Here is a 27,763-nt window from a genome sequence, read left to right on the forward strand (position 1 = left end):
ATGGCTCTCCATCTTATTCCTAGTGACCAGCATGGCTCCCCATCTTATTCCTAGTGACCAGCATGGCTCCCCATCTTATTCCTAGTGAACGGCATGGCTCCCCATCTTATTCCTAGTGACCGGCATGACTCCCCATCTTATTCCTAGTGACCGGCATGGCTCCCCATCTTATTCCTAGTGACCAGCATGGCTCTCCATCTTATTCCTAGTGACCAGCATGGCTCCCCATCTTATTCCTAGTGACCAGCATGGCTCCCCATCTTATTCCTAGTGACCAGCATGGCTCCCCATCTTATTCCTAGTGACCAGCATGGCTCCCCATCTTATTCCTAGTGACCGGCATGACTCCCCATCTTATTCCTAGTGACCGGCATGGCTCCCCATCTTATTCCTAGTGACCGGCATGACTCCCCATCTTATTCCTAGTGACCGGCATGGCTCCCCATCTTATTCCTAGTGACCGGCATGGCTCCCCATCTTATTCCTAGTGACCGGCATGGCTCCCCATCTTATTCCTAGTGACCAGCATGGCTCCCCATCTTATTCCTAGTGACCAGCATGGCTCCCCATCTTATTCCTAGTGACCAGCATGGCTCCCCATCTTATTCCTAGTGACCAGCATGGCTCTCCATCTTATTCCTAGTGACCAGCATGGCTCCCCATCTTATTCCTAGTGACCAGCATGGCTCCCCATCTTATTCCTAGTGACCAGCATGGCTCCCCATCTTATTCCTAGTGACCAGCATGGCTCCCCCTCTTATTCCTAGTGACCAGCATGGCTCCCCCTCTTATTGCTAGTGACCAGCATGGCTCCCCATCTTATTCCTAGTGACCAGCATGGCTCCCCATCTTATTCCTAGTGACCAGCATGGCTCCCCATCTTATTCCTAGTGACCAGCATGGCTCCCCATCTTATTCCTAGTGACCGGCATGGCTCCCCATCTTATTCCTAGTGACCGGCATGGCTCCCCATCTTATTCCTAGTGACCGGCATGGCTCCCCAACTTATTCCTAGTGACCGGCATGGCTCCCCATCTTATTCCTAGTGACCGGCGTGGCTCCCCATCTTATTCCTAGTGACCGGCGTGGCTCCCCATCTTATTCCTAGTGACCGGCGTGGCTCCCCATCTTATTCCTAGTGACCGGCGTGGCTCCCCATCTTATTCCTAGTGACCGGCGTGGCTCCCCATCTTATTCCTAGTGACCGGCGTGGCTCCCCATCTTATTCCTAGTGACCGGCATGGCTCCCCATCTTATTCCTAGTGACCGGCATGGCTCCCCATCTTATTCCTAGTGACCAGCATGGCTCCCCATCTTATTCCTAACGACCAGCATGGCTCCCCATCTTATTCCTAGTGACCAGCATGGCTCCCCATCTTATTCCTAGTGACCAGCATGGCTCCCCATCTTATTCCTAACCACCAGCATGGTTCCCCAACTCATTCCTAGTTGTATTACTTCCCTCTTTATCTTTACTGCCCAACATGAGAATCAACACGATAAGGGAGGAGAGTATATTTAAAATAAAAACTACCACAAGAGGACATAGTTTTCATTTAGAGGGCAAAGGTTTAGGCAGTAATATCAGGAAGTATTACTTTACTTGGAGAGTAGTGGATACATGGAATAGTCTTCCTGCAGAAGTGGTAGCTGCAAATAAAGTGAAGGAGTTTAAGCATGCATGGAATAGACATAAGGCTATCCTTCATATAAGATAGGGACATATAAAAGGCTATCCTTCATATAAGATAGGGATAGGTATAAGGCTATCCTTCATATAAGATAGGGATAGATATAAGGCTATCCTTCATATAAGATAGGGATAGGTATAAGGCTATCCTTCATATAAGATAGGGATAGGTATAAGGCTATCCTTCATATAAGATAGGGATAGGTATAAGGCTATCCTTCATATAAGATAGCGCCTACTTTATTCAGAATATTGAGCAGACTAGTTAGGCCGAATGGTTCTGATCTGCTAACACGTTCTATGTTTCTTTCCCTTTCATTCTTGGTCCCGATTTAACTGATCTGCTGCTAAAGTTTTGGTTCCAGATACCACAGGACACCTTCCCCTTTTTGGCAGCTGAAGGGGAACAGAAAAAATAATGGCCATGCTCCAGTGGACTCCATATGTAAGAATCCTGTACTGCCTTTTCTGCCTACCAAACAGGCAATGTACAGAGCCCTGCCATGCGCATGAGCCTTAACCTATACAGCAATTATTCCTTTTTTTCCCCCCCTTGCAAATTAACTATTCTCCACACAATGCAGACCATGATGTATATTATTGCCCGCCATATTTCTTGCTGCTATTCAAATGAAAGAGCAGCTGTCAGGGGACTTGGATGAATTGGTAATTTTATTCAGAATTTGGAGCTTTTTATTTACTAACGTATTTCTACAAGGATTCCTCTCTTCTGTTTTGGCAGCAGGGACAAGAGCTGATTTAACAAGTTCTGTAAGACTGTCCGAGACGGCAGTAAATTAAAGTTATGTGCAGCCAGCCAATAAAAATGTCACCGAAAAAAAAAAAATTTGCACTTGTTTGTGCGGGTCGTATGTCTATGTACCAAACTATAATGAGGGGTATTTGTGTTTTTGCTTCTTCACGACAAAACGTAGGGCTCCAAAAAAACTAAAACAAGTGCATCTAAAGGAAATCTTTACAAAACCAACAACTACGCTTGGTGCCACTTGGTAGCACCCAGAATCATGATGAAGAACCCGGATCTCCAAGTCTTGGAAATGTACCAAGACCAAGTGATGATGGAGATACATTTGGCAGTGACGAGAACAAAATTCTTTGGGCCAAGCTATGTAACCACGGTAGTCTGAAATGAACAAATATGTTCCTATATACATTATATATATTTTAATGTGCCGATATAAAGGAAAGACTTTTTGTTGACTTTTCCAATTTTATAAATCTTGCATATAATCTTAACCCCTTCCTGGCCTGGCGAATTTTTACATTTTACATTTGTGATTTTTTTCTTCTTCTCACATTCTTTGGTAGAGCATTTTTGTTGTCTATATTAAAGGGGTGCTCTGGTGGAAATTTTTTTTTTTAAATCAACTGGTGCCAGAAAGTTAAACAGATTTGTAAATTACTTCTGTTTAAATATCTTAATCCTTCCAGTACTTATCAGCTGCTCTATGCTCCACAGAAAGTTATTTTATTTTTAAATTTATTTTCTGTCTGACCACAGTGCTCTCTGCTGACACCTCTGGCCATGTCAGGAACTGTCCAGAGCAGGAGAGGTTTGCTATGGGGATTTGTTCCTACCCTGGACAGTTCCTGACATGGACAGAGGTGTCAGCAGAGAGCACTGTGGTCAGACAGTTCGAAAAGAACTTCCTCTGGAGCATACAGCAGCTGATTAACATAAGGGTTTAAGATTTTTAAGTAGAAATAATTTACAAATCTGTTAACATTTCTGGCACCAGTTGATTAAAAACAAAATTGTCTTCCACCGGAGTACCCCTTAAAAGTTGTGTATGACACTCTGAGCTCTCCTTTAATGGCATAAAACTGTATTCAGGCTCCTAAATGCCAAGACAGCGTAACCCTATCCCTGAGTTAAGGTCCTATCCCACTCCCTAAACCTAAAAACCCTAGCCATAACCCTTACTTCAGGTTAGGGACCCTAACCCTTCTTCTGGTCTGTAAAATGGCAGCTAAGAAACATTTCCAAAATGGATCCCAAATTCTATTTGTTTCGGAACATTTTGCTAATCTCTATCTATAAATCAACCCCTCCACCCTGTTGAAAAACTAATGGGCACCTGTCCAGCTGCAGAAACTCCAACTATCTCATGTTACGTTACATGGCAACACCACACTTGGGCAGGGGACCCTCTAAAGGTGGTGTAATGACCAGCAGGAGTGGACACACTGTGCCAACTAGTTTGACTTTGGGCTACTCCAGAAGGCATGGTCTAAGAAGTCCCCTGGTTTAACTCTTTAACCCTCTCTGAATGAAGACCAGGTCAATACCTCTAGAAGTGGTCCTGATATATAGGGTAGCTAGCCAGTCAATGGACAGGTCAGCAGGTCAGGACAGGCAGCATGGGTTTGTAGTCAGAGAAAGACCAGACATAGGATGTTAACGTAGTACAAGGCAGCAGAGTGGGATGTAGTCAAGGAGGCAGGCAAAGGTCATACACAGTAACAGAACATATGCACAAAAAAACAATTTAACTGGACCTCTTGTGGACTAGGAACCTTGTTTCTTGGGCAAGGAAGAGCTGTCTCTTTAAAATGACAGTAGGTGATTGGCTGGGGACAGGTTTAGGGAGAGCAAGGAACAGCCAGCAAGAGCTGTGCCTGCTGGGAGAAGCACTACATTACCGGGCACAAACCTCTGGCGTTACAGGTGCTCTATGACCTCCCCCCCCCCCCAGTTTAAAAAATGTAGGTCATGTAATGGCCACAGTAGCCTGCAATTTTTCATGACCTTTTTGCAACTATTAAAGGGGTACTGCGGTGGAAAACATTTTATTTTTTTTAAATCAACTGGTGCCAGAAAGTTAAACAGATTTGTAAACTACTTCTATTAAAAAATCTTTAGCCTTCCAGTACTTTTTACGCCTGTATGCTACAGAGGAAATTCTTTTCTTTTTGAATTTCTTTTCTGTTTGACCACAGTGCTCTCTGCTGACACCTGATGCCCATATCAGGAACTGTCCATAGCAGGAGAAAATCCTCATAGCAAACCTATGCTGCTCTGAACAGTCCCTGACACGGACAGAGGTGTCAGCAGAGAGCACTGTGGACAAGACAAAAAAAAAAAGATTAAAAAATAACAGAAAGTTTCATACAGCTGCTAATAAGTACTAGAAGGATAAAGATTTTTTAATAGAAGTAATTTACAAATCTGTTTAACTTTCTGGAACCAGTTCATTTAAAAAAAAAAGTTTTCCACTGGAATACCCGTTTAAAGGGGTACTCCACTGGAAAACATTTTCTTTTAAATCAACTGGTGCCAGAAAGTTAAACAGATTTTTAAATTACTTCTATTAAAAAATTCCAATCCTTCCAGTACTTTTTAGATGATGTATACTACAGAGGAAGTTATTTTCTTTTTGAATTTCCTTTCTGTCTGTCCACAGTGCTCTCTGCTGACACCTCTGTCCATGTCAGGAACTGTCCAGAGCAAGAGAGGTTCACTATAGGGATTTGTTCCTACTCTGAACAGTTCCTGATACAGACAGAGGTGTCAGCAGAGAGCACTGTGGTCAGACAGAAAAGAAATCCAAAAAGAAAATAACTTCCTCTGTAGTATACAGCAGCTGATATGTACTGAAAGGATTGGGATTTTTTAATAGAAGTAATTTACAAATCTGTTTAACTTTCTGGCCCCAGTTGATTTAAAAGAAAATGTTTTCCAGTGGAGTACCCCTTTAAAGCACCCTATCCTACATGGATCATACTTACCAGTAAACTGATTTGCCTGCTGAATACCAACCGTGCCTCTTCTTTGATCTTTATAGTCAGGTGGTGGTCTTGTCAAATGTCTATTCAATTGATCCTGGTTGTTACATTTCTCCTTCAAAGGCAAAAAAACAAAAACAAAACACAATTAGTATCAACTAATATAAATCCTACTACATGCACTTTGCAAAAAAAAAAAAAAAAAAAACAAGTCTAGTTTAGCATAGATGTTCTTCTTCTGCTATGGACATCTGTAGGAAATTCCAATGTACATGCCTCAAATTCCATACAGATTTTTTCCATTACTCTTGGATAAAGTCTTGTAATTCCTATAAACATCTATTTCACAGAAAATTGTCATGGATTTGGCATGGAGTCCAAAATTTGGTTCACTCGTGTATATCTGTTTTTGGCAAAGTTTTTTATACACTCCTCAATGTTCAAATTGCAACATCGATAAACAAAAGTTATGGAATTATGGAAAACACAGGATTGAAACAGGTTAATGATATGCAAATGATAAATAAAAATGTAAAACAAAATATTCAAAACATCTTGACTTATTCAGTATTGAGTATGAGCGCCATACAAAGAGATACACTTTCTTACGCACCCATGCATGCTAACAATGAGATTATTAATGGTCGTCTGAAAAATGCTCTGCCACGCTGAATGCACTTTATAGGGGTGCTCTGCTGCTCAGCGTTTGGAAAAAACTGTTCCGAACGCTGGAGTCGGGAGCTCGTGATGTCATAGCCCCACCCCTCATGACGTCACACCCTACGCACTCAATACAAGTCTGTGGGAGGGGGCGTAATAGCTATCACACCCCCTCCCATAGACTTGCATTGAGGGATGGGGTGTGGCATCATTAGGGGCGGGGTATGACATCACGAGATCCCAGCGCTGGCTCGAGCATTCGAAACAGTTTTTCCAAACACTGAGCAGTGGAGTACCCCTTTAAGACTCATTGGTTGCAGATTCTTTTGCATTTGCCAACTAATAACGTTCCCAGATTTGCTCGATGGGTGACTAGTCTGGAGATGTTTCAGGCCATGATAGCCCATTTAGGCAATGCAGGCTGGCCGAGCTGTTAGTTTACCTAGATCTGGCTACCATATTTTATGCCAACCCACACAATAATCCCAGGATTAGGTCAGGTGTGACTTTTCGTTGCAAAGGCCTCTTCATGTCATTTCCTCAAAGGCCTCTTCATGGCATGGCCCACATGGTCTCCACCCCAATCTCTGCATAGACCTCCAATCTAGCCTCCACTGCTGTCTTGCTTTACATCACGATAGCCGTTGAGAGCAGTGATGTGAGGTCAATGCAACACCTGTAAATTGGACATCTCGCTGAAAGCCAAAGGTCATGCATGCACCTTATGATGGTTTGTGTAAACACTGTGCAACGCCCTATGCTTGGTATGTTTCACTCGCAGTACAGAATGGATCACTTCACACCACTCTTCTAATCTGACGACCCGTCCGTGCAGAGGCTTGCCTTTTTACTGTCATTTCAGTTTGTCATTGGTTTCCCATCCACTTGAACATGCAATGCTGGACAGTACTAACATCTTAGCCTATGTGCCTAGAGATCTGCTGGAGTGATAAACCAAGGTCTCCTAGTTCAAGGATTCTGTCCCTCCCAACCTGTGATGATCACGGACACCTCAAAGAACAGGAGATATCGCACAATCATACTGTACTGACTTGATCCATTTTCAGAGGTTTCATGTGGCTGAAAAAAACTTTAGCTTTTGATAAGGCTTTTATACCACTGAAGCCCCTCACACATGTCACAGACTGGAGCTAAGTGTTTGAAAATTTGACCAGATCTTAGCAACACCTACTTCTTCCTCTATCTGCATAATATTATGGCTTGTCCTTCTTGGTGTTACAGTTTCAATGTTGAGGAGTGTAACAACTATAAGGATATCATTGCATACAATGCATTTGGAAAGTCTTCAGGCATGTTCACATTTTTTATCATTTTGTTATGTTGTGGACTTTTTAATTTTAATATAATTTTTTATCATTCAATCTGCATTTAGTATCTCACAATGACAAAGAGTAAGCAGGATATTACACATTTTTGCTAGTTTAAGGAAAAACCTAAAACATTGCAGACCCTTAACTTAGTGCTTAGTTAAAGCCCCTTTGGCAGTGATTCCTGCCTCCAGTCTTCTTGGGTATGAGATACCACAAGGGTTGCACACCTCATTTGGGGATTTTCTGCCATTCATCTCTGCAGATCCTCTCCAGCTCTGTCAGGTTGGATGGGACCATCCGTGGAAGCCACTTTCAGGTCTCTCCATAAATGTTACATTGGGTTCGGGCTCTGGCTGGGCCACTCCAGGACATTCACAGAGTTGTCCCTTAACCGCTCCTGTGTTTTCTTGGCTGTGTGCTTAGGGGCATTGTCTTGTAGGAGGGTGAACCTTCGGCCCAGTCTGAGGTCTAGAGCGCTTTGAATTAGAATTTTATGAAAAATACCTACATTCAGTTTCCCTCAACCCCGACCAGTCTTCCTCTCCCAGTCACTGAAAAGCACCCCCACAGTATGATGCTGCCCCCACCATGCTTCACTGTAGGGATGGTATCGGGCAGGTGATGGACAGTGCCCAGTTTCCAGACATGATGCTGCCCCCACCATGCTTCACTGTAGGGATGGTATTGGGCAGGTGATGGGCAGTACCTGGTTTTCTCCAGACATGATGCTGCCCCCACCATGATCACTGTAGGGATGTATTGGGCAGGTGATGGGTAGTGCCTGGTTTCCTCCAGACATGATGCTGCCACCACCATAATTCACTGTAGGGATGGTATTGGGCAGGTGATGGGCAGTGCCTGGTTTCCTCCAGACATGATGCTGCCCCCACCATGATCACTGTAGGGATGGTATTGGGCAGGTGATGGGCAGTGCCTGGTTTCCTCCAGACATGATGCTGCCCCCACCATGATCACTGTAGGGATGGTATTGGGCAGGTGATGGGCAGTGCCTGGCTTCCACCAGACATGATGCTGCCCCCACCATGCTTCACTGTAGGGATGGTATTGGGCAGGTGATGGGCAGTGCCTGATTTTCTCCAGACATGATGCTGTCCCCACCATGATCACTGTAGGGATGTATTGGGCAGGTGATGGGCAGTGCATGGTTTCCTCCAGACATGATGCTGCCCCCGCCATGATCACTGTAGGGATGGTATTGGGCAGGTGATGGGCAGTGCCTGGTTTCCTCCAGACATGATGCTGCCCCCACCATGATCACTGTAGGGATGGTATTGGGCAGGTGATGGGCAGTACCTGGTTTCCTCCAGACATGATGCTGCTCCCACCATGATCACTGTAGGGATGGTATTGGGCAGGTGATGGGCAGGGCCTGGTTTCCTCCAGACATGATGCTGTCCCCACCATGATCACTGTAGGGATGGTATTGGGCAGGTGATGGGCAGTGCCTGATTTTCTCCAGACATGATGCTGTCCCCACCATGATCACTGTAGGGATGGTATTGGGCAGGTGATGGGCAGTGCCTGGTTTCCTCCAGACATCATGCTGCCCCCATGATGCTTCACTGTAGGGAACCAAAGCATAGGGTCTAAATATTTATGTCCATGTGAAATGGTAAATCGCTTTTTTTTTTCCCCCAATGTGTTTTTCATTCTGTTTTTACATTCTCATCATTGGGTATTAAGTGCAGATTGATAGGCATAAACCTAAATATTTTTTATTTTAGGCCTCAACATAACAAAATGTGAAAAAAGTAAAAGGGTCTGAAGACTTTCTGAATGCATTGTACATGGCAAATCTAGGGATTCCCAGATCAACTGCATCATAAGGAAACTTCCACCACCGACATTCCAGCTCCCGAGGCCTGGTTTCAGTGCAATTCTGTCCTCAGCGGGGCTCAGCAGATAATGTCTGACAAGCTCTCTGTAGGACAGGCATTGCAAGCAGAACAATGAGTGGATAAGCAAGGAGTCTAGGGAAGCTGCTTGACACATCATTGGGAGGAGTAATGGCAGCCATTTAGGTTGTCACCCAACTTTTTTTAGCAATTCACATTTTAAAAAATTTGTATTTTAAGATAAAACACTGAATCTGATGGCCTATTACCGTTCCGGGTAGCATTTGTTGCTGCATCTGTCTCTGCATAATGCTTGTCTTCTCCATCATTTGCTGGTTTAGTAATGCTTGCTGGGTATTGTAACCATTGGGACTTGAGCAAGAAGCAGCACTTGAGCTGGTGCCCAGACTGGTAGTGTTACACTGCTGGTCCTGAAAGAAAAGTAGAAATCACAACTTCAACAAAATGACTTTGCTACACAATGGCATAAACAATGATTGAAATGGAATGTCTATAGGCAAACAACCAAAGAGTGTAAAAGAACTTCCAAAGGAATATACTAGGAGTTAGGTAAGTGGTGGTAGTAACCAATATACAGTAGTGGGATTAAATATAGTGTCTCACCTAAATATTAAGTTCTCTATACATTTTAGTAAAAAAAATTGTCCGAACCCGGAGGCCTCCTGACTCATCTCCGACAGATGACGTAAGGGAAGAGAAGGATCAAGCATGCTGGATTTTAACTGCCCAACCCTTTTGTTCTCAGAGATAAGCAGCAGGCAGAAGTGTCTGGCAGAGGCTTACTACTCCCCTTTCCATTGAGCAGTGCTGAACGCTCATGTATTTAAAGGAGATATCTATCAAAAATTAAGTTAGTAACTGATCACAGGGGGTCCGACCACTGGGACCCCCCGCGATCTCATGAAAGGGCCCGGTGGTCAGTAAGGAGCACATGCTGAAGGCGGTATATGCTCCATTCATCTTTATTGGATCACCGAACACACGGCACGACGATACGCACTCCTCACTGAGAGAGCCGGGATCCCATTCCGAGGATCACAGGGGGTCCCACCGGTCAGACCGCCCACGATCAGCTATTTATACCCTATCCTGTTGAATTTTCCCTGGAGTTCTCTTTTAAAGGGGTACTTCGCCCCTAGACATATTATCCCCTATTCAAAGGATATGGATAACACGCCTGATCGCTGGGGGTCCGACAGCTCGGACCCCCGCGATCCCTGTCCCGACACTGCAGTGTTCATGTACACAGAAGCCTGGGGCTCCATTCATGTCTATGTGAGAGAGTGTGATGGCTGTGTACTAGGCATCACGCCCCCTCCTATAGACATGAATGGAGGCTTCTGTGTTCATAAATGCTGCAGCGCCGGTCCGGGGATCGTGAGTGGGTCCCAGTGGCCAGACCCCCTGCGATCAGACATGTTATCCCCTATCCTTCGGATGGGGAAAACATGCCTAGGGGCAGAGTACCCCTTTAAGGGTGGACAGAGAGACATAGTTGTTTCGAACAAATGTTCGGTCAGCAGGTATTAAAGGTGTATGGCCTCCTTTGGATAGGGGATAAGATGTCTAGGGGTGGTGTGCCCCTTTAAGTAATCTTGTATTCCCCAAGAACCAACATTAAAAAAAATCCTGTACAAGTATGGATACAGAGGTGCAAATATTTTTTGTTTTTCATAATTGGTATTGAAGTAAATAATTTTTTTCTATTTTGACATAACTTTTCAGTGAAATATTACCACCAAAATAACAAGGGTAAAATCAATGATACAGTTCTAAAAAGGCAAAAGATCTTATTGCCAAATACTACCAAGATTGGTTGTACCAGGACTGGTTAGTACAATGACTTCTACAAGATATCCTGTGTATAGACTTTGTCCTGACCAGATGAATAGCCATTTTAAGACCCCTTAGCTGTCTTTGTGGACTTTCAATTGGGCCACATGTACATGTTGCTGCTGGGGGTTGTAGTTTGTGTTCAACTCTTCTCAGGGGATCTACCACCTCAAGAACTCATCTGACTACCTTCACTTCACATGGGTTAAAGGGGTTATCTGACCAAAGTAGCCCCCCCCCCCCCAAAAAAAAAAAATCACCATATACTTCCCGTATGAGCAGCATTGTACGCTCGAATGCCATGCACCTCCTGCTTTGTTTGGCCATCCCACCCTCATTATTCCCTCCCAAGCTCCTGAAGCCCAAGCTGGTTGGCCTGGTGCTGGGCGCCAACTTCATTTGTGACACTGAAGCAAGCCCCCAGCGATCACCTCACATAACAAAATGGCCGACCGCTGTGAGGGAGTACGGACAGGACGGCATCAAAACCTATAGAACCATGGGGGAGACATATCAAAACCTGTGCAGAGAAAAAGATGCCCAGTTGCCTTTAGCAACCAATCAAATCGCTTCTTTCATTGTGCAGAGGCCTTGTTAAAAACAAAAGAAGAAATCTGATTGGTTGCTATGGGCAACTTTTCCTCTTCACAGGTTTTGATATATCTCCCCCAATATAACTTCTGGTGGGGTAAGCAGATCAAATTTCTTAGCAATGACGCTGACACTGTATTAGGCACAATAACAAAAACATTTTGTTGTAAGTACCTTTTTAACTCCTTCAGTGCCACCTACCCCCTGATAATTCAGTTACCAGTTGTTTAAAATATATGTCTCCTTAGGGAGAAGTTCAGTAAAGATACCTTTTTCTCTGCAATAATCTTGCGTCCTGGTTTCTTGGTTTCCAACACCAAGGTCTTTCTGGTTACTACCACTCAGGACGTCATTAATTGGGAAGTGCCCCAGGGGATAGAGACTGACCATCTACTAACTGAGCAGCCCCTCTACTCTACAGTTCTTCATGGTGACCCTTAGGCTAGGTTCAGACTACGGAATCTCTGGGCAGAAAATTTCCGCCCGGAGATTCCGAGTGCGGCCAGCACTGACTGAATCAGTCGGCGCTAGGACCGCGCGGACACTGCAGTCTCCAAATAGACTGCAATGCGTTCCGTGTGGATTTCCGCCTGAAGAAAGGGCAACGCCTTTCTTCAGGCGGAAAGTTCCAAGCGGATTTTCCGCTCACAAATTCCGCTTCCCAAATTACGAAGTGTGAATTTGTGAAGGGAAAACCATTCACTACTCTATACATTTTAGCAAGCGGAATTTCCGCCTGCAATTTCAAAGCAAAATTCCGTAGTCTGAACCTAGCCTTAGGGAACACTAGGGTCCAGCTGGTCACTCCAGCCACCCGTGACATCTGCCTCTAGTGCCAGTGGACCCTGTCCACCCCTATTTACTACAGCTACTCTAAAGCATCCATATCGTGATGCACAGTTTATACATTATATTTATTCTTAGACATATAACTTGAACACAAGGCTGTGATGTATGACACTATGATCAAGATACATTTAGCATGGTTTCCTCTATGTTGCCCACAATTGTCGTAGTATACATTTTTACTGTATCTATCTGTATACAAAAGTGACCATATTTTGATATGGAGTAAACAAACAAAAGGTATGTCAATGCTTACCAACCCAATGTATGCCAAAATGATACTCTTTTACTCTTGGTGCTTTGGGGCTATCAGTATGTTTTGTATGTTCACTATGAAATTACAAGATGTGAACACTGCACAACCATTATGTACCTCCAGTATGGCTGCCCTGAAAGGTTTACTTCGTACCTACAGAGTTCATCTGTGTATTATGATCTTGCAAATACAAGGGAAGACGACAAGTATCCAGAGAACATTTTCTGTGGTTGGCAATTTTAAAACAAATTTAACCTACTTGTGCACAAATAAAGTTAATAAAAGTACTAATATAATACAGAAGAATACAGATCTGAATGGTTATGAGCCTGTTCAAACCTTATTAGAATTACTTTTAATATATATATATTGCCTTGCATTTGTTGCACACATCCTGAAAGTATGGTCAATAATTCCAATGTGCGAAGGGAGCGGGCTGGGTGAAACCAGAAGAATTTCTATTGAAACAATTTTCCTGCAATGACAAATCATAGCCTTTCAGTCTGGTGGACAGGACAGTAACAGCATATTCTGTTCGGCCAGAAACTAAAGGTTCGTCATTTAACCACTTAAGGACTCATGGCGTACGCGTACGTCATGAGTCCCGGTCCTGCCATATAACGCAGGGTCACACGGCGACCCCGCATCATATCGCGGCGGGCCCGGCATCATAGTGAAGCCGAGACACAGTGCTAATAGCGCGCGGCACCGCGATCTGCTTTAGCCGCGTGCTCAAAGCAGAGCCGCGCGGCTAAAAACTAAAGTGAAAGTGCCCGGCTAGCTCAGGGAGCTGTTCGGGATCGCCGCGGCATAATCGCAGCATCCCGAACAGCTGTAGCACAGGAGGAGGTCTTCTTACCTTCTCCTGTGCTGTCCGATCGCCAAATGAATGCTTCAAGCCTGAGATCCAGGCTTGAGCAATAAATCGCTGAAAACACTGATTGATCCATTCCTATGGAGATGCATCAATCAGTGTTAAAGATCAGTTAATGCAATGTTATAGCCCCCCCTATAGGAACTATAATATTGCATAAGAAAAGTGTAAAAAAAATCATTAACCCTTTGAATTATCCCTTCCCCTAATAAAAGTTTTAATCACCCGGCATTTCCAAGAATAAAAAAACTGTGTAAATAAAAATAAACATATGTGGTATCGCCGCGTGCGGAAATGTCCAAATTATAAAAATATACCCTTTTTAAACCGCACATTCAATGGCGTACGTGCAAAAAAAATCCAAAGTCCAAAATAGTGTATTTTTTTTATCACTTTTTATACCACAAAAAAGTGAATAAAAAGTGATCAAAAATTCTGATCAGAACAATATGGTACCGCTAAAAACTTCAGATCATGGCACAAAAAATGAGCCCTCATAGCGCCCTGAACACAGAAAAATAAAAAAGTTATAGGGGTCAGAAGATGACCATTTTAAACGTATACATTTTCCTGCATGTATTCATGATTTTTTTCTGAAGTGATACAAAATCAAACCTATATAAGTAGGGTATCATTTTAACCGTATGGACCTAGAGAATAAAGATCAGGTGTCATTTTTGCCGAAAAATTTACTGCGTAAAAACGGAAGCCCCCAAAATTTACAAAATAGTGTTTTTTCATCAATTTTGTCGCACCCGTTTCACCGTAGATTTTTGGGTAAAATGACTAATGTCATTACAAAGTAGAATTAGTGACGCAAAAAATAAGCCATCATATCGAATTTTAGGTGAAAATTTTAAAGAGTTATGATTTTTTAAAGTTAAGGAGGAAAAATTGAAAATGAAAAAACAGAAAAAGCCCGGGTCCTTAAGGGGTTAAAGGGGTACTCCACCCCTAGACATCTTATCCCCTATCCAAAGGATAGGGGATAAGATGTCTGATCGTAGGGGTCCCGCCACTGGGGACCCCCACAATATAGCATGCGGCACTCACCTGTTTTGGTCCGGAAGCGCTGGAGGGCCTGGGTCCCGACCACCAGAACGGAAGTCCGTGACATCACGACTCCGCCCCCGTGTGACGTCACGCCCCGTCCCCAGTCTATGGGAGGGGGCGTGACGGGAGCTTGGGAGCAGCGGAGTACCCCTTTAACTTTCCTATTATGACAGCTGGACCTTACACATTCAGCACATATTCTAGTTATTTAACAATCCATATTCAGCCGTCAGATTTTGGCTTCTTTGCTATTTATTGGTTTCTGTCTCACGTTGTATAAGGTTTCTAAATTGTAAAATATCCGTCAGAATGTGCTTGGGCTGTCTCATAGCACCAATCCAAGAGAGCAATGGGAACAGCCAAATTGGTGATGTTGTCACTGAATCTCTTCCAGTCTTCTTCCTGGCCATCTTTTAGGAGATTTTATGCAGCCATTTCTGAATGACTTGTCGTTTAGGGTTGGTCTGTGAGGGTTTCCCTCTTGGACGACAATTCCATAAGTTTAAATAATAATTAATTTATTTAGATGGCACCAACATATTCCACTGTGCTGTACACAGCTTGTCATTACTCTCAATGATCCCTGTCCTCTTTGGGGGCTCACAATCTAAATCCCAATTGAATTACTGTATTTTTGGAGTATGAGAGGAAAACAGAGAACCTAAAGGAAGTCCACACAAAAATGGGGAGAACATCCAAGCTTCAGGCCAAGGTTGTCGTTGGTGGGATTTCAACCAAGAACCAATACACAAATCCAAATAATAATTTGGGAAAAATAACCAGTTGGCTTCTACCAAGATCTGTGGCCTTGCAAAACTGTTGTTAGCCATTAACATCTTCTCAGCATCGACAGATATCTGCCATCAGGAAGAGGTCTGAGTGACCAAATCGCTTTTGTAAGGCCACCATAAGGCTCCAAAAGTACCTTCTGTGTCTAAGCCCATGTTCTAGCTATCCTATGCTAGCGTTAAGATTCTCCTGTGTGTCCACTTTGGTGTGTAAACTTTTTGGGAGATGTATATGTGCAGTCACTTGGCTTCCATTCAGGTCTGACACATAATTAGACTTTTCTTCAAATGTAATAAATGATGTCAGTCTCCATGCTGGATCCTACACCCTTTGCCGGGAGGGAAATCACTCAATACCTCAACATCTTCAGGTGCTGTAGTCTAAGCCTGGGGTTAGGACAACACTACCCACCTTGCCTGCCAATACAGGCAGACGTCAGGGGCGGATCCAGAGTCTAGTCTCAGGAGAGGCACTATCAGAGTATTGTGCAGTGGTCGACACGCCCCCTCCCATAGACTTGCATTGAGGGGGTGTGGAGTGATGTCACAAGGTGTGTGGCTGTGATGTCACAACCCCCGCAGCAAGTGTTCGGAACAAAATGTTCCCCCCACATTAGGTTATCAGCATAGTTCCCCCCACATTAGGTTGTCAGCATAGTTCCCCCACATTAAGTTGTCAGCATAGTTCTCCCACATTAGGTTATCAGCATAGTTCCCCCACATTAGGTTGTCAGCATAGTTCCCCCACATTAGCTTGTAATTCCCCCACATTTGATTGTAGTTACCCCCACATTTGTAGGCAGTGGCCCCCACAGACATACAGCCTTCAGCCATATACAGTGTATGGCTTGAGGGTGTATGTCTGTGTACTGCCCCACTTCAGTGCTCTGACCACTGCTCCTCCGGTCAGGGGTCAGGATCTACTGTTATGGCCTATAGGCCATAGCAGCAGGTCCCGGGACTGGAGGAGCGGTGGTCGGAGCACCGAAGATGACATGCCGCTGGTAACTTACCATGCAAGGATCCTCCTCCTAGCTGCTCCACTCCGCTCTGCTCTGTTTCTATAGGCGCACGCAGGGGACGTCAGAGACGTCCCTGCGTGTGCTACTTCCCGGCGGACCCTGCGTTTCTTAAAGTTAATGCGGGGCCGCAGAAAGGTAAACGGAACATTCTTTTGTCCTGAAAAGATCTTTCCGGACACAGGGATGTCCCCCCTGGGTCCACCACTGGCAGACGTAGACAGATAGTTTAGATTTTGTAAATGTGTCCACATTTTGCCCTTTGCTACTTACCTTGGGAACTGTGGATATCATATAAACACAAAGGTGGCTGCTATGGGCTCTTTGAAGCAAGGAGACCCAACATCCCACTGCCTCCTCAGGAAACAAGGGCAGGTGGTGGCCCTTTACCATATATATAACGTGTGGCAATGCATTATGTAATATGGTAAAATCTTCTTCCTCACCATCCCCGGGGGACATTTTTGTCCGCAGGGATAGTGAGGATATGCAGTTCAAAAGTGTTCCCCGTCAGCCCTGTAAGTAGCCCTCGGGTAGAGTGCTATACTCACATAGTCCCGTCTTCTCCGGCTGTAATCACGCCCCCTCAGTGTGAATGATGGGCATGGACCACGTCATTGTTCTGCTCCATCTGCTTAGGGAGCAGAACAGTGAGTAAAGCCGGAGAAGACGGGACTAGGTAAGTATAGCTCCCTGCCCAGGGGACTACTTAACCATCCCTGCTGGCAGGAAGTCCCCCAGAGATGATGAGGAAGCAGATTTTACCATACAAAATGTGTTACCACGCGTTATATATGGCAAAATCTGATGACAGGTTCCCTTTAAATGGAGTTTGCATTGGAGCCCAGGAGATTCAAGCTATGTCCGTGGCTATATAGACTGAGGGAAATAAATCAATATATTACTTTCTCTAGTAAAAGTGTTCTGCTTCTGCAGCTACCATCAATGTTTTCCCTTGCCCTTTCATTGATACACTATTAAAATTCTGGAAAAAATTAACACAGTTTTCCTGCAAAAAAATCTAAATCATAAAAAAGTTTTAGTAGAAACTTGTCACATATGAAGAAATGTGGGGTCTGGAATTCCATCCCCGTTCCCTGGAAAAGCAAGGCTTAGCCGTACAGCGAGGCTGTGCTATCCTTGGCAGCGCGGTGTATGGCACATACATTCATAGGATTAGATGAGTTTTATGCTTAATGCCGTCAAGCTGTGGTTATGGCAAAGATGTTTGGAAATTATTATAAGTAAAGCTTGTCTGTACCGCTGCCAAAAATCACTAAATGGAAGGTCAGGAAGATATACTGCTTTATATTGTTCAGGGGGAAAACATTGCTTATTAAAGGGAGATTTATTCAAATGTAAATGCAGAAAAGTATGTACAGATTGCCGGAGAGGAAATATATATATCAAATATATACACGCTACATGACTGGTTTCATGGGATTCTAGGAAATCACTGCACATGGTAGCAGAGACTAAGGAAAGGTCTACAGTCATATTTATTATATCAGCACTATAATACTAGCCAACAGCCAGGATTTTTGAAGGTCTGTTGGATAAACCAGATTACAACGGGGGTGGAGTTTATGCTAATCCCCCTCAATTGGGCATGGTCTAAAATTCCAAAATTCCATTTTATTTGCTTAAATTAATAGAATATTCCAAAACACATAAAACAACCTAAATCCTTGTTATGAAGATTAGAGTGGTGGAAGTGATGGGATCCCAACAATTTTAACCACTCGACAGCTTCCAACAATAAACACACCGATCCCATTTAAGGGATATTCCAGCTTGTAAAAATGTATCCCCTATCCGCAGGATAGGGGATATGTGTCTAATCTTAGAGGGGGGGGGGGGGGGAATGGGAATCTCCAGAACGGGGTTCATCTCTTGCTGCTGAGCACTGCGGCTCCCACCTTCCAAGACAAGACATACTAGTCTTGGCAGTGACGGCCTGCTCAGTCAATCACCGGCCACAGCTGTGTCCCGCCTCAGCCGGTGATTGACTTAGCGAGACCAGTTTGTCTTAGAAGGTTGGAGCTGGGGCAATCAGCAGGAAGAGATGGGTCCCATTTTGGAGATTGCTGGGGCCCCAAATGTCAGACCTGCCTGCCATCAGATTCTTATCCCCTATCCACAGGAAAGGGGATACTGGAATACCCCTTTAATGCTATGTAATAAAGATTAAAATGGAGGTGTTAATGGGATCCCACCTTGTTTTAAACACTTACTCTGATATTCTGAGGGTTCTCTACTTTGGACAATCCTTTTTTAATAAGAAGGGGCTGCTGAAAAAAAGCTAAGAATGTCCTGGTTCTGGAATCCTCGGCAATTACTTAAAATCTGCAAGGGGAATCCAGACACAAGTGTTTAATTTTCTGCAGTGCCTCCACTGGTAAAATGAAGTATTACACAGTTACCACTGAAATGACTGACTGTCCATATAAGACATGAGATGCTTTTTGTAGCCACTCTATCTGACAAAGTTTCTAACAGTAATTTGTTATATGTGTATTATTTGTTTGATTCATGCAAATTTTGTTAAGACAACATAGTTACCAACATTGCACTATTCAACATATGTGGTTCTTGAGGAACGCCTTAGAGTAGACCAACGGGCTCTACAGACCCAAATCACATATGTACGTACTCAGTAGATCATGGCGTTCTTACTGCAGACAGGTTAATAAAGCATAATGTCCATAGTAATGTTCTGATGTATTATCTTTTATATGTTTATTTAAACAATCTTCACGGTATTGTCATATATATCCATGTATTCAGACAAGTACATGCCAATATTCACCGTACAAGATGTAAAACAAAATACCTCAGTCAGGTGGAGAGAGACACGAGTACAAACCTGCCGCGCTACGTTTCAGGGGCACGATCCCTTAGTCATGCGCACAGGTTTGATTCGGAAGTGGGTTTAAGAATGGCAGCGGCTGGACACAGGTGAGTAGTTAACTCTTTCAGACAAGCGCATATCACAATTCTTTATAGATCAACTAGGATACGGTAGCATGCTCAAATCCACTATTACAAATAGACCTTTAAGTTACAGTTCTCATTCAGCCCTTTCGGTTCCAAAGATTCTAATTCTACAATCCTCCATGACGTCATGCCCCCTCCCATAGACTTGCATCGAGGGGGCGGGGCATTAAGTCATGAGGGGGCAGGGCTATGACGTCACGAGCTCCCGGCGCCGGCTCCAGCATTCGGAACAGTTTATACCAAATGCTGAGCAGCGGAGTACCCCTTTAAAATTCCTGGCCACAGTTGTCTCTCCGTATTGCGGTATCGCACATGCAACAGATTCTTCATGTGTATAACGCCTTATTGCAGACTTATGTTCACCAACTCTACTTTTAATCATCCGTGCGGTCTGTTCAACATAGACAAAACCGCACGGTCATTTAAGAAGATAAATTACATTAGTACTGGTGCATGTGTGATAACCTCTAATGGGGATTTTGTGACCCTTAGTGGGATGTAAAATGTCACCGCCCTTTATAATGCCTGTTACGCTCCTCCCCGGAGCGCTCGCGGCGTTCTCCTCTCTGCAGCACCCCGGTCAGACCCGCTGGCGCCCGCTCGCGAGTCGCATCCCAATCTCACCTGTCCCGTTCCCCGGCTGTCACGTCCTAGCGCGTGCGGCTCCGCTCTCTAGGGCGCGCGTGCACCGGCTCTCTAAGATTTAAAGGGCCAGTGCACCACTAATTGGTGCCTGGCCCAATCAGTGCAATTAGCTTCCTTCTGCCCCAGGCTTACTTAAACCCACTTCCCCTTCCTGTCCTCACCGGATCTTGTTGCATTGTGCCATTGAAAGCGTTTTGTGTATGTCCCAAGCCTATGTTCCAGACCTTCTGCTGTTGCCCCTGACTACGACCCTTGCTGCCTGCCCTGACCTTCTGCTACGTCCGACCTTGCTCTTGCCTTGTCCTTCTGTACCGCGCCTGTATCAGCCGTCAGTTGGGGTTGAGTCGCTACCGGGTGGAACGACCTGGGGGTTACCTGCCGCTGCAAGTCCATCCCGCTTTGCGGCGGGCTCTGGTGAAAACCAGTAACCCCTTAGACTTCGTTCCCGTGGTACGGCCCACGTCATCACCCCACTGACACAGAGGATCCACCACCAGTGTCCTCGCAGTATACCAATCTGGATCCCTTACACTGTGTACAAGAGAGACAGGAAAAAGTACAATTCTTTCTCGCTGCCATACATTTTTGTTTGTCCTTACGTTTTTTCATAATGTCACTCCTAATCAGTTTATCTCCTATCATTTTCCCTTTTTTGCATGTAAACATAGGGGGATCTTTGAACAACGATCCATACTTCTTATCGGTAGATAGCAATTTCCAGTACTTTCTAATAGTATGTTGGATGATAGACAAACGTTTGTCATATCTACCAACATACATGACGCGTTCACGCTATACTGTTTAGTGACACAAGTGCTTCTAGTCTGTCTTAAAGCATCTCTACTAGTTTCTCCGACTTCCGTCCCTATCTTTTCTACCATTTTTTTATTGTACCCTTTCGATACAAATTTCTTTACTATTTTTGTTTTATTTTTTATTTACTCACTAGCATTACTTGAAATTTGCCTAGCCCTCACAAATTGGATTTTAGGGAGTCCCGTGAAAACAGTAGGGGCATGATAACTGTGTCTGTGTAGCATACTGTTTCTATCCTGTCGGACATTTTGGGCTATGTTCAACATGTGACTCCATTTTGCCTCCAACAAGCCATCTTTATACGAAGTTTTAACTACTTCATTCAAAGATTAGCTTTAAAATACATTAAATGGAGTTACTTGAAATATGCTGATGCCAATTCCAGCATGTTACCATTTCTACAATAACAAAAGGCCGATAATGAGAAAGTTCCAAAACAATCCAAAGGTTACAGCCAAATCTCACGGTAAATGAGACCAGGTGGCTGCTATCATCTAACAAAGCCAAAATATATGACACTTGTTGACATACTGGTAGTGGTCCCATGTCTCAATTATATCTGTGTGGTCACTGGTAATTTTTATGTAGATGGATACTGCATAGCGCCATCTTCAGTTGAATTTGCACAGTGCTGTCACGGGGGGGCGGGGTCTTCCTCTGTCCTGGGGAGGCCATTTATACCCATTGGTTAAGAAGTCCATACCACGGGATCTACATGATTGACAGCAAGAGATCATAAAAGCATCTAGGGACAGGAAGCAAGAGCGGTTGATGGGACCAGAGGACACCAGAAGATGTCATGAGGTAGTAAGACGTCTCCACCTGCCCCAAGGGGGGGTGCATGCCAAGATGAAGACCCTGAGAGACCGTCCCAGGTGCTGCTGTGTGTATTGGAAAGCCACCCGGTAACAATATTATAGTTACATGTTATGTCTTTTTCCTCTATTCTTTGTTTCTTATATACAATAGCTACTTTGTTACATGCAACTGGTAACAACAAGGTAACTTCTTAGATGGTAAGAATCAGAGTTAAGACGTGCATGTCATTATGGCAATTGAGATAGCGAATCGATATTAAATCTCCATATAGAGATTGTAGTATATTTAGTATATAGATCATCCAACTTTCATCTGCAGAGAAAGGGGGCACATCCTATGCGTATCAATGCATTCCCATTAGTGCACATTTAGCATAGTTGACGTTCCTTCGCTACCTTATTTGTCATAAATAAAAATATATCCACGGAGTTCCTTATAGGAGCTCCTGTCAAATTTAGTACTGTTAGATATATATATATATATATATATATATATATATATATATATATATATATACACATATATATCGATTATGCTGTATCTAAATTGTTGTTCCGTTGTGTGTGGTTAGGCAGATGGGCTCATGTTAACGTTTGTGTCACTTATATCCCCCAATAGTATTAACAATTGTGCCACTTGTATTTCCTATATCTAAAGAGTGGGGTGGGGGGATCATCTTGGTATAATATTCTCTCAGGGAGTGATGCCATAGATTTGATTTGCTTAATTCTTTATAGCTACTATCTGCATAAGCTTAGCGTGCTTCTATTTATGTTCTATACATTTCTCATTTTACACGTTTCATATATGTAGTCATTGCGCTTATATATAAAATAACACTTAAATAATGTCCTAAATGTGTCCTATTGATTTAAGATACATATATGTATAACCTTTGTCTTTATATACTCATTTTGTTTATTACTTATAACCAATAAATCTGCATAGTTAATAATACCTGTGTGTTATTTCATGATATTGCAACACATACCGCCATAGCGTAAATCAATGAGCTTTTAAATATTCTGGGTAAATAGGCTCAGAGATATGAATTGCATTATAGATATTTTAGCAATTCATAAGATCACATATATGAAATAACTAGTGACTGTAGGTCATGATGTCACAATGACGTAATGACCGCCCGCCATAGCAGGATAGACACAACATTCATATGGGGGTCATCCTGTGGGGGTAACTAATCCTATATTCAGGGAGTTGCCATAGCAGGATAGACACAACATTCATATGGGGGTCATCCTGTGGGGGTAACTAATCCTATATTCAGGGAGTTGCCCACAGGGATGATTTACATATGAATAGTGGTCTCACTGTGCATAATCTCCTCCCACAAATTTAAGGAGGTCCGCACATGGATCACCATCGTGTGTGATCAACAATACTGACATATTTGGTAGGTCCTACCGAGATCAGATAATACTGACATTATTTGGTAGGTCCCACCGTAGATATGATCAATAATATTGACATAATAATTATTATTATTATGTGAATTATGTGAACATTGTGAATAATGTGGTCTCGAATGTGTTTCTGTTTTTCTTACCTCCACATCTAGGAAACAGATACTATGCAGATGGTGAGTCAGTGTGAACTTGATCGTATTATGGCACGAATTTAATTGCTCCATGTCCTGGTTGATCTATAAAGAATTGTGATATGCACTTGTCTGAAAGAGTTAACTACTCTCCTGTGTCCAGCCGCTGCCATTCTTAAACCCACTTCCGAATCAAACCTGTGCCCATGACTAAGGGGTCGTGCCCCTGAAACGTAGCATGGCAGGTTTGTACTCGTGTCTCTCTCCACCTGACCGAGGTATGCTGTTTTACATCTTGTACAGTGAATATTGTCATTTACTTGTCTGAATACATGCATATATGACAATACCGTGAAGATTGTTTATTCATCTAAGAGCCAAGAAACGTGCTCTCGAATCACCCAAAGTGCAAATGTGTTACACGTGCACAAAGGATGCGATCTATCGCAAGCCCTTCCGCAACAGGAGAGAGGCCCCCCAACAAACCTTACCCTTTGCCTATGGACCAAAAGGTACCTGCGAGGTTCCAGGTTCGATGTCCCGTTTTGCCGAAGCTACTAAGGGGCCACAAAGGCTCCCGGCATCCTCCTTGGAATTAGCCAGGGTATCTGCCTGCAGAGCCGTTAAGGGTCGGTACCCTGCCCATGCAGTTTTTTTTTAGGGAGGTGCGGAACCTAATGGCCACACACACCTCCCCTAGACCACTAAGAGGGACACCCAGAAGGGCTACTCCATCCTAACAATCCTGTGGACACACAACGCGCAAAAAGTTACACAGTGAACAAAAATAAATAAGTGAATGTGCGCAGGTATACTGCCCGGACATCCAGCCGGATCTAAAAAACATTTCTCTGATCCTAGCCAGAAGGCCGGGAATAAAGAGGTGAGTGCCACTAAGGTGAAGAGATCATCGTGCCCGTGCTTCAACTCAGTGAGCCAATACTCCCAGTGAGTTTCAGCACCTCGGGGTCACCACTCCCCGAGGCACTAAAGTACCTCGGCTCTAGAACTTCTCGGTCTCATGGAGAGACCCAGAAGAAATAGATCACATCAGTGCAGCTGTTGAGCTGGTTGGGTGCCAGCCCTGGAACGCCCCGGTACACCTGCTCCTCCATGCAGCCATCCATTCATACCAGTGGACTGCCTGATAAGAACAGATACTACACCTGATCTTAGCCAAAAAGCCAAGAAACTTATCCTTTTTTTTTTAAAGCCGAGGAACGTGCTCTCAAATCACCCAAAGTGCAAGAAAAAGTGCAAACGTGTTACACTAAAAAAACGTGCAAAAAGGATGCGGTCTATCGCAAGCCCTTCTCCGATAGGAGAGAGGCCCCTCAACAAACCTTACCCTTCGCCTCTGGACCAAAAGGTACCTGCGAGGTTCCAGGTTCGATGTCCCTTTTCGCCGAAGCTACTAGGGGACCACAAATGCTCCCGGTATCCCCCTTGGCGTTAGCCAAGGTATCTGCCCGCAGAGCCGATAACGGTCAGTACCCTGCCAAAGCAGGAGTACGCGGGGTGTTTGCAGGGAGGTGCGAAACCTAATGGCCACACACACCTTCCCTAGACCGCCAGGAGGGACACCCAGAAGGGCTACCGCATCCTGACAAATCCTGTGAACACACAACACGCAAAAAGTGACACAGTGGGACAAAAATAAATAAATAAGTGAATGTGTGCAGATATACTGCCCGGACATCCGGCCGGATCTATAAAAATTTCGCTGATCCTAGCCAGAAGGCCGGGAATCAAGAGGTGAGTAACACAAGGTGAAGAGATTATGGTGCCCGTGCTTCAACTCAGTGATCCAATACTCCCAGTGAGTTTCGGCACCTTGGGGTCACCACTCCCCGAGGCACAAAAGTACCTTGGCTCTAGACCCTCTCAGTCTCATGGCGAGACCCTGAGGGAACAGGTTACATCGGGGCAGCCGTCAAGCTGATTCCTCAGAACCAGCCCCGGAAAGCCCTGGTACACCTGCATCCTCCATGCACCCATCCCCACCAGCCCCATACCAGCGTAGTTTGCCACCGGCATGAAAACTGATAAGAACAGATACTCAACTTGATCTTAGCCAAAAGGCCGAGAAGCCAAGAAACGTATCCATCTGTTCATACGAATGTTATGTATGAAAACCTCTTTTTTATATATCCCCATAGGGAGTTCTGAGGAGGGTCCTCTGTTCAGGATCCTCATCTCTTGGTGACAGCCAGGGCCCCTTACAGGAGATTGCAGGGTTTTCCAGTGTTCGGACCCCCCGCGATCAGACAGATCCCCTATCCTGCGTATAGGGGATAAGTGTCTAACACTGCAGATCTCCTTTAAGTATAACCCATTAAGCTGTAAGATTTTAGAAAAAAAAGGTATGTTACTCAAACATTCTTACTTATGTAAATGAAAGAGACAGATCAGCTCATTCACCAAATGACTTGTTCAAGTTCTGACATAACAACCGCATTAAGAAAGTCGCAAAGATTTATTCTAATCATCAGAGCATCTTCTGCTCAAATTTATGATTATTTGAAGATGAGATCAAAGACTCCATAGGAATGTGAGGAGGTTTTGGAATGTTGCTCAAGAAAGGCCTCGGAATCGTGCTGTCTTTCAAAGTACATGCAAGCCTTCGCCAAGATTATTTTTCTTTATATTTTAGCATTTTCACTTCTATTCGGAAAATATACCCTCATACTTAATAGATTTTTAACATGCGAGAGCTAGTCCTACATTCCAGGTGGCTCCGGTCCACATCTTGCTCTGGTGGACAAGATGGAAGCAGGGTATCGAGAGTTGGTCAATCTTCTTGGAACTAATAGGTTTAATGGGGTCTCCTAAAAAGTACATTTATCATCTATTTACAGCATATTTGATAAAAGTAAGATCACTGGGGGCCAAATTTCTAGGACCTCCTTGAATCACTAGAACGGGAGTCCATAGTCCCCCATTAACCTCAGTGCATGACTATGGTGAGGATGAGGTTTAGTGAAGCAGCAGTCAAGCCTCATGAAGGCCATATGCATCTTCCTATCCTTGGAGGCTGTTCATTAGTCATATGAGGTTCATATATGGCCCCAGGCTGTAAGCCAGCATCGCTGGTCTAAAAACTGGACCTTCTAGAATGCAAATCAGAAAGTTTTCTATAAAGACACTGAACCGGCAGGGTCTGTTGTCACATGAAGTATTCTGAATACAGCTTTGGATAAGGGATAAGATGTCTAGGGGCGGAATACCCCTTTAAAGGAAAACTGTCAAATGTTCACTCCCGCACTAACCACAGGTACTGACGGGGGATGCATATATAGAAAAACAAAGATTGCGGGCAAACGGCCAGACGGATCTGGGCATGGTAGGGATCATATGAATCAGCGTCCTCCGCACTATCCGTCAGTACCTGTGGTTAGTGCGGGAGTAAACATGTGACAGTTTTCCTTTAATTGGGTATTCCATCAAAAAAAAAGTATCACCTGGGGATGTGGGCTAATCTGAATTCTGGGATGCCCACTATCATGACAATGGAGACTAAACTCTTCCTGCTGAATGTAGCGGTGGGTTGGCACACGTATCCAACCACTCGATTTATTCTTTATGGAGCTGAGTACAGAGCTCAACTATCTCTGGCGGGTCCATGGAGGATGAATAGAGAATGAATGGTGCACGTTTTGACCTGCTGGTCCTTCAGCGGGGGAGGGTCAGGTCCCACATCTCGCAATCCCAGGGGGACCCAGAGGTTGGACCTCTGCAATCAGACACTTATAACCTATTCTGTGGATAGGGTATACTTTTTTTTTTTTTTACTGCGGAAAACCCCTTTAAAAGTTTGCATGTGAATTGTGGAGCTTTTTGGTCTATTCTGTTCTGGTGATTATACGAAGATATGTCCATGTAGCCATAAGTGACACGTATAAACTCAGCACATAAACTTTTATTTTTAGTGGTGATGACCTGTTTTCTCCGGGTCTGGTCATTGTGCCGGGGGGGATGTAGAGCCGAGCTACTTTTTGTGCCTCGGGGAGCGGTGACCCTGAGGTGCCTAAACTCACTGAATATATGCCCGACTGAATTGAAGCCCTGCACCTTTAACTATTCACCTTTGGCACTCACCTTTGGTATCTCGGCCTTCTGGCTAGGATCAGGGAAATTTTTATACATCCGGCCGGATGACCGGGCAGTATATCTGCACTTATCCACTTATTTATTTTCTTGGTTTGTCACTGTGCCACTATGCGTGTTGGTGTGTACACAGGATTGTCAAGGTGTGGTAGCCCTTTTGGGTGTCCCTCCTGGTAGTCTAGGGGAGGTGTGTGGCCATTTGGTTCCTCACCTCCCTGCAACCCCTGGGCATCTTGGCTTCGGTCGAGATGCCATC

At 44.2% G+C, this 27,763-nt stretch overlaps 1 protein-coding gene, 1 non-coding gene and 1 pseudogene across 3 annotated transcripts in view; all 3 read right to left on the reverse strand.

Moving 5' to 3' along the window:
- MAML2 (mastermind like transcriptional coactivator 2) overlaps positions 1-27,763 on the reverse strand; it is a 199,164-nt gene that overhangs the window by 5,460 nt on the left and 165,941 nt on the right. For both annotated transcript variants that reach the window (XM_056561521.1, XM_056561522.1), the window contains 2 exons: positions 9,554-9,715; positions 5,441-5,552 (listed from right to left, as the gene is read on the reverse strand). In XM_056561521.1, coding sequence (XP_056417496.1) covers positions 5,441-5,552; positions 9,554-9,715 — 274 coding nt within the window. The remainder of the gene's footprint in view (positions 1-5,440; positions 5,553-9,553; positions 9,716-27,763) is intronic.
- On the reverse strand, positions 24,471-24,596 carry LOC130359971 (U2 spliceosomal RNA; annotated as a pseudogene).
- On the reverse strand, positions 25,311-25,494 carry LOC130359943 (U2 spliceosomal RNA). The gene has a single exon (XR_008890506.1). It is a non-coding gene; the product is annotated as a U2 spliceosomal RNA (small nuclear RNA).

Source organism: Hyla sarda, chromosome 2 (genome assembly GCF_029499605.1).
Source record: "Hyla sarda isolate aHylSar1 chromosome 2, aHylSar1.hap1, whole genome shotgun sequence".
Taxonomy (NCBI): domain Eukaryota; kingdom Metazoa; phylum Chordata; class Amphibia; order Anura; family Hylidae; genus Hyla; species Hyla sarda.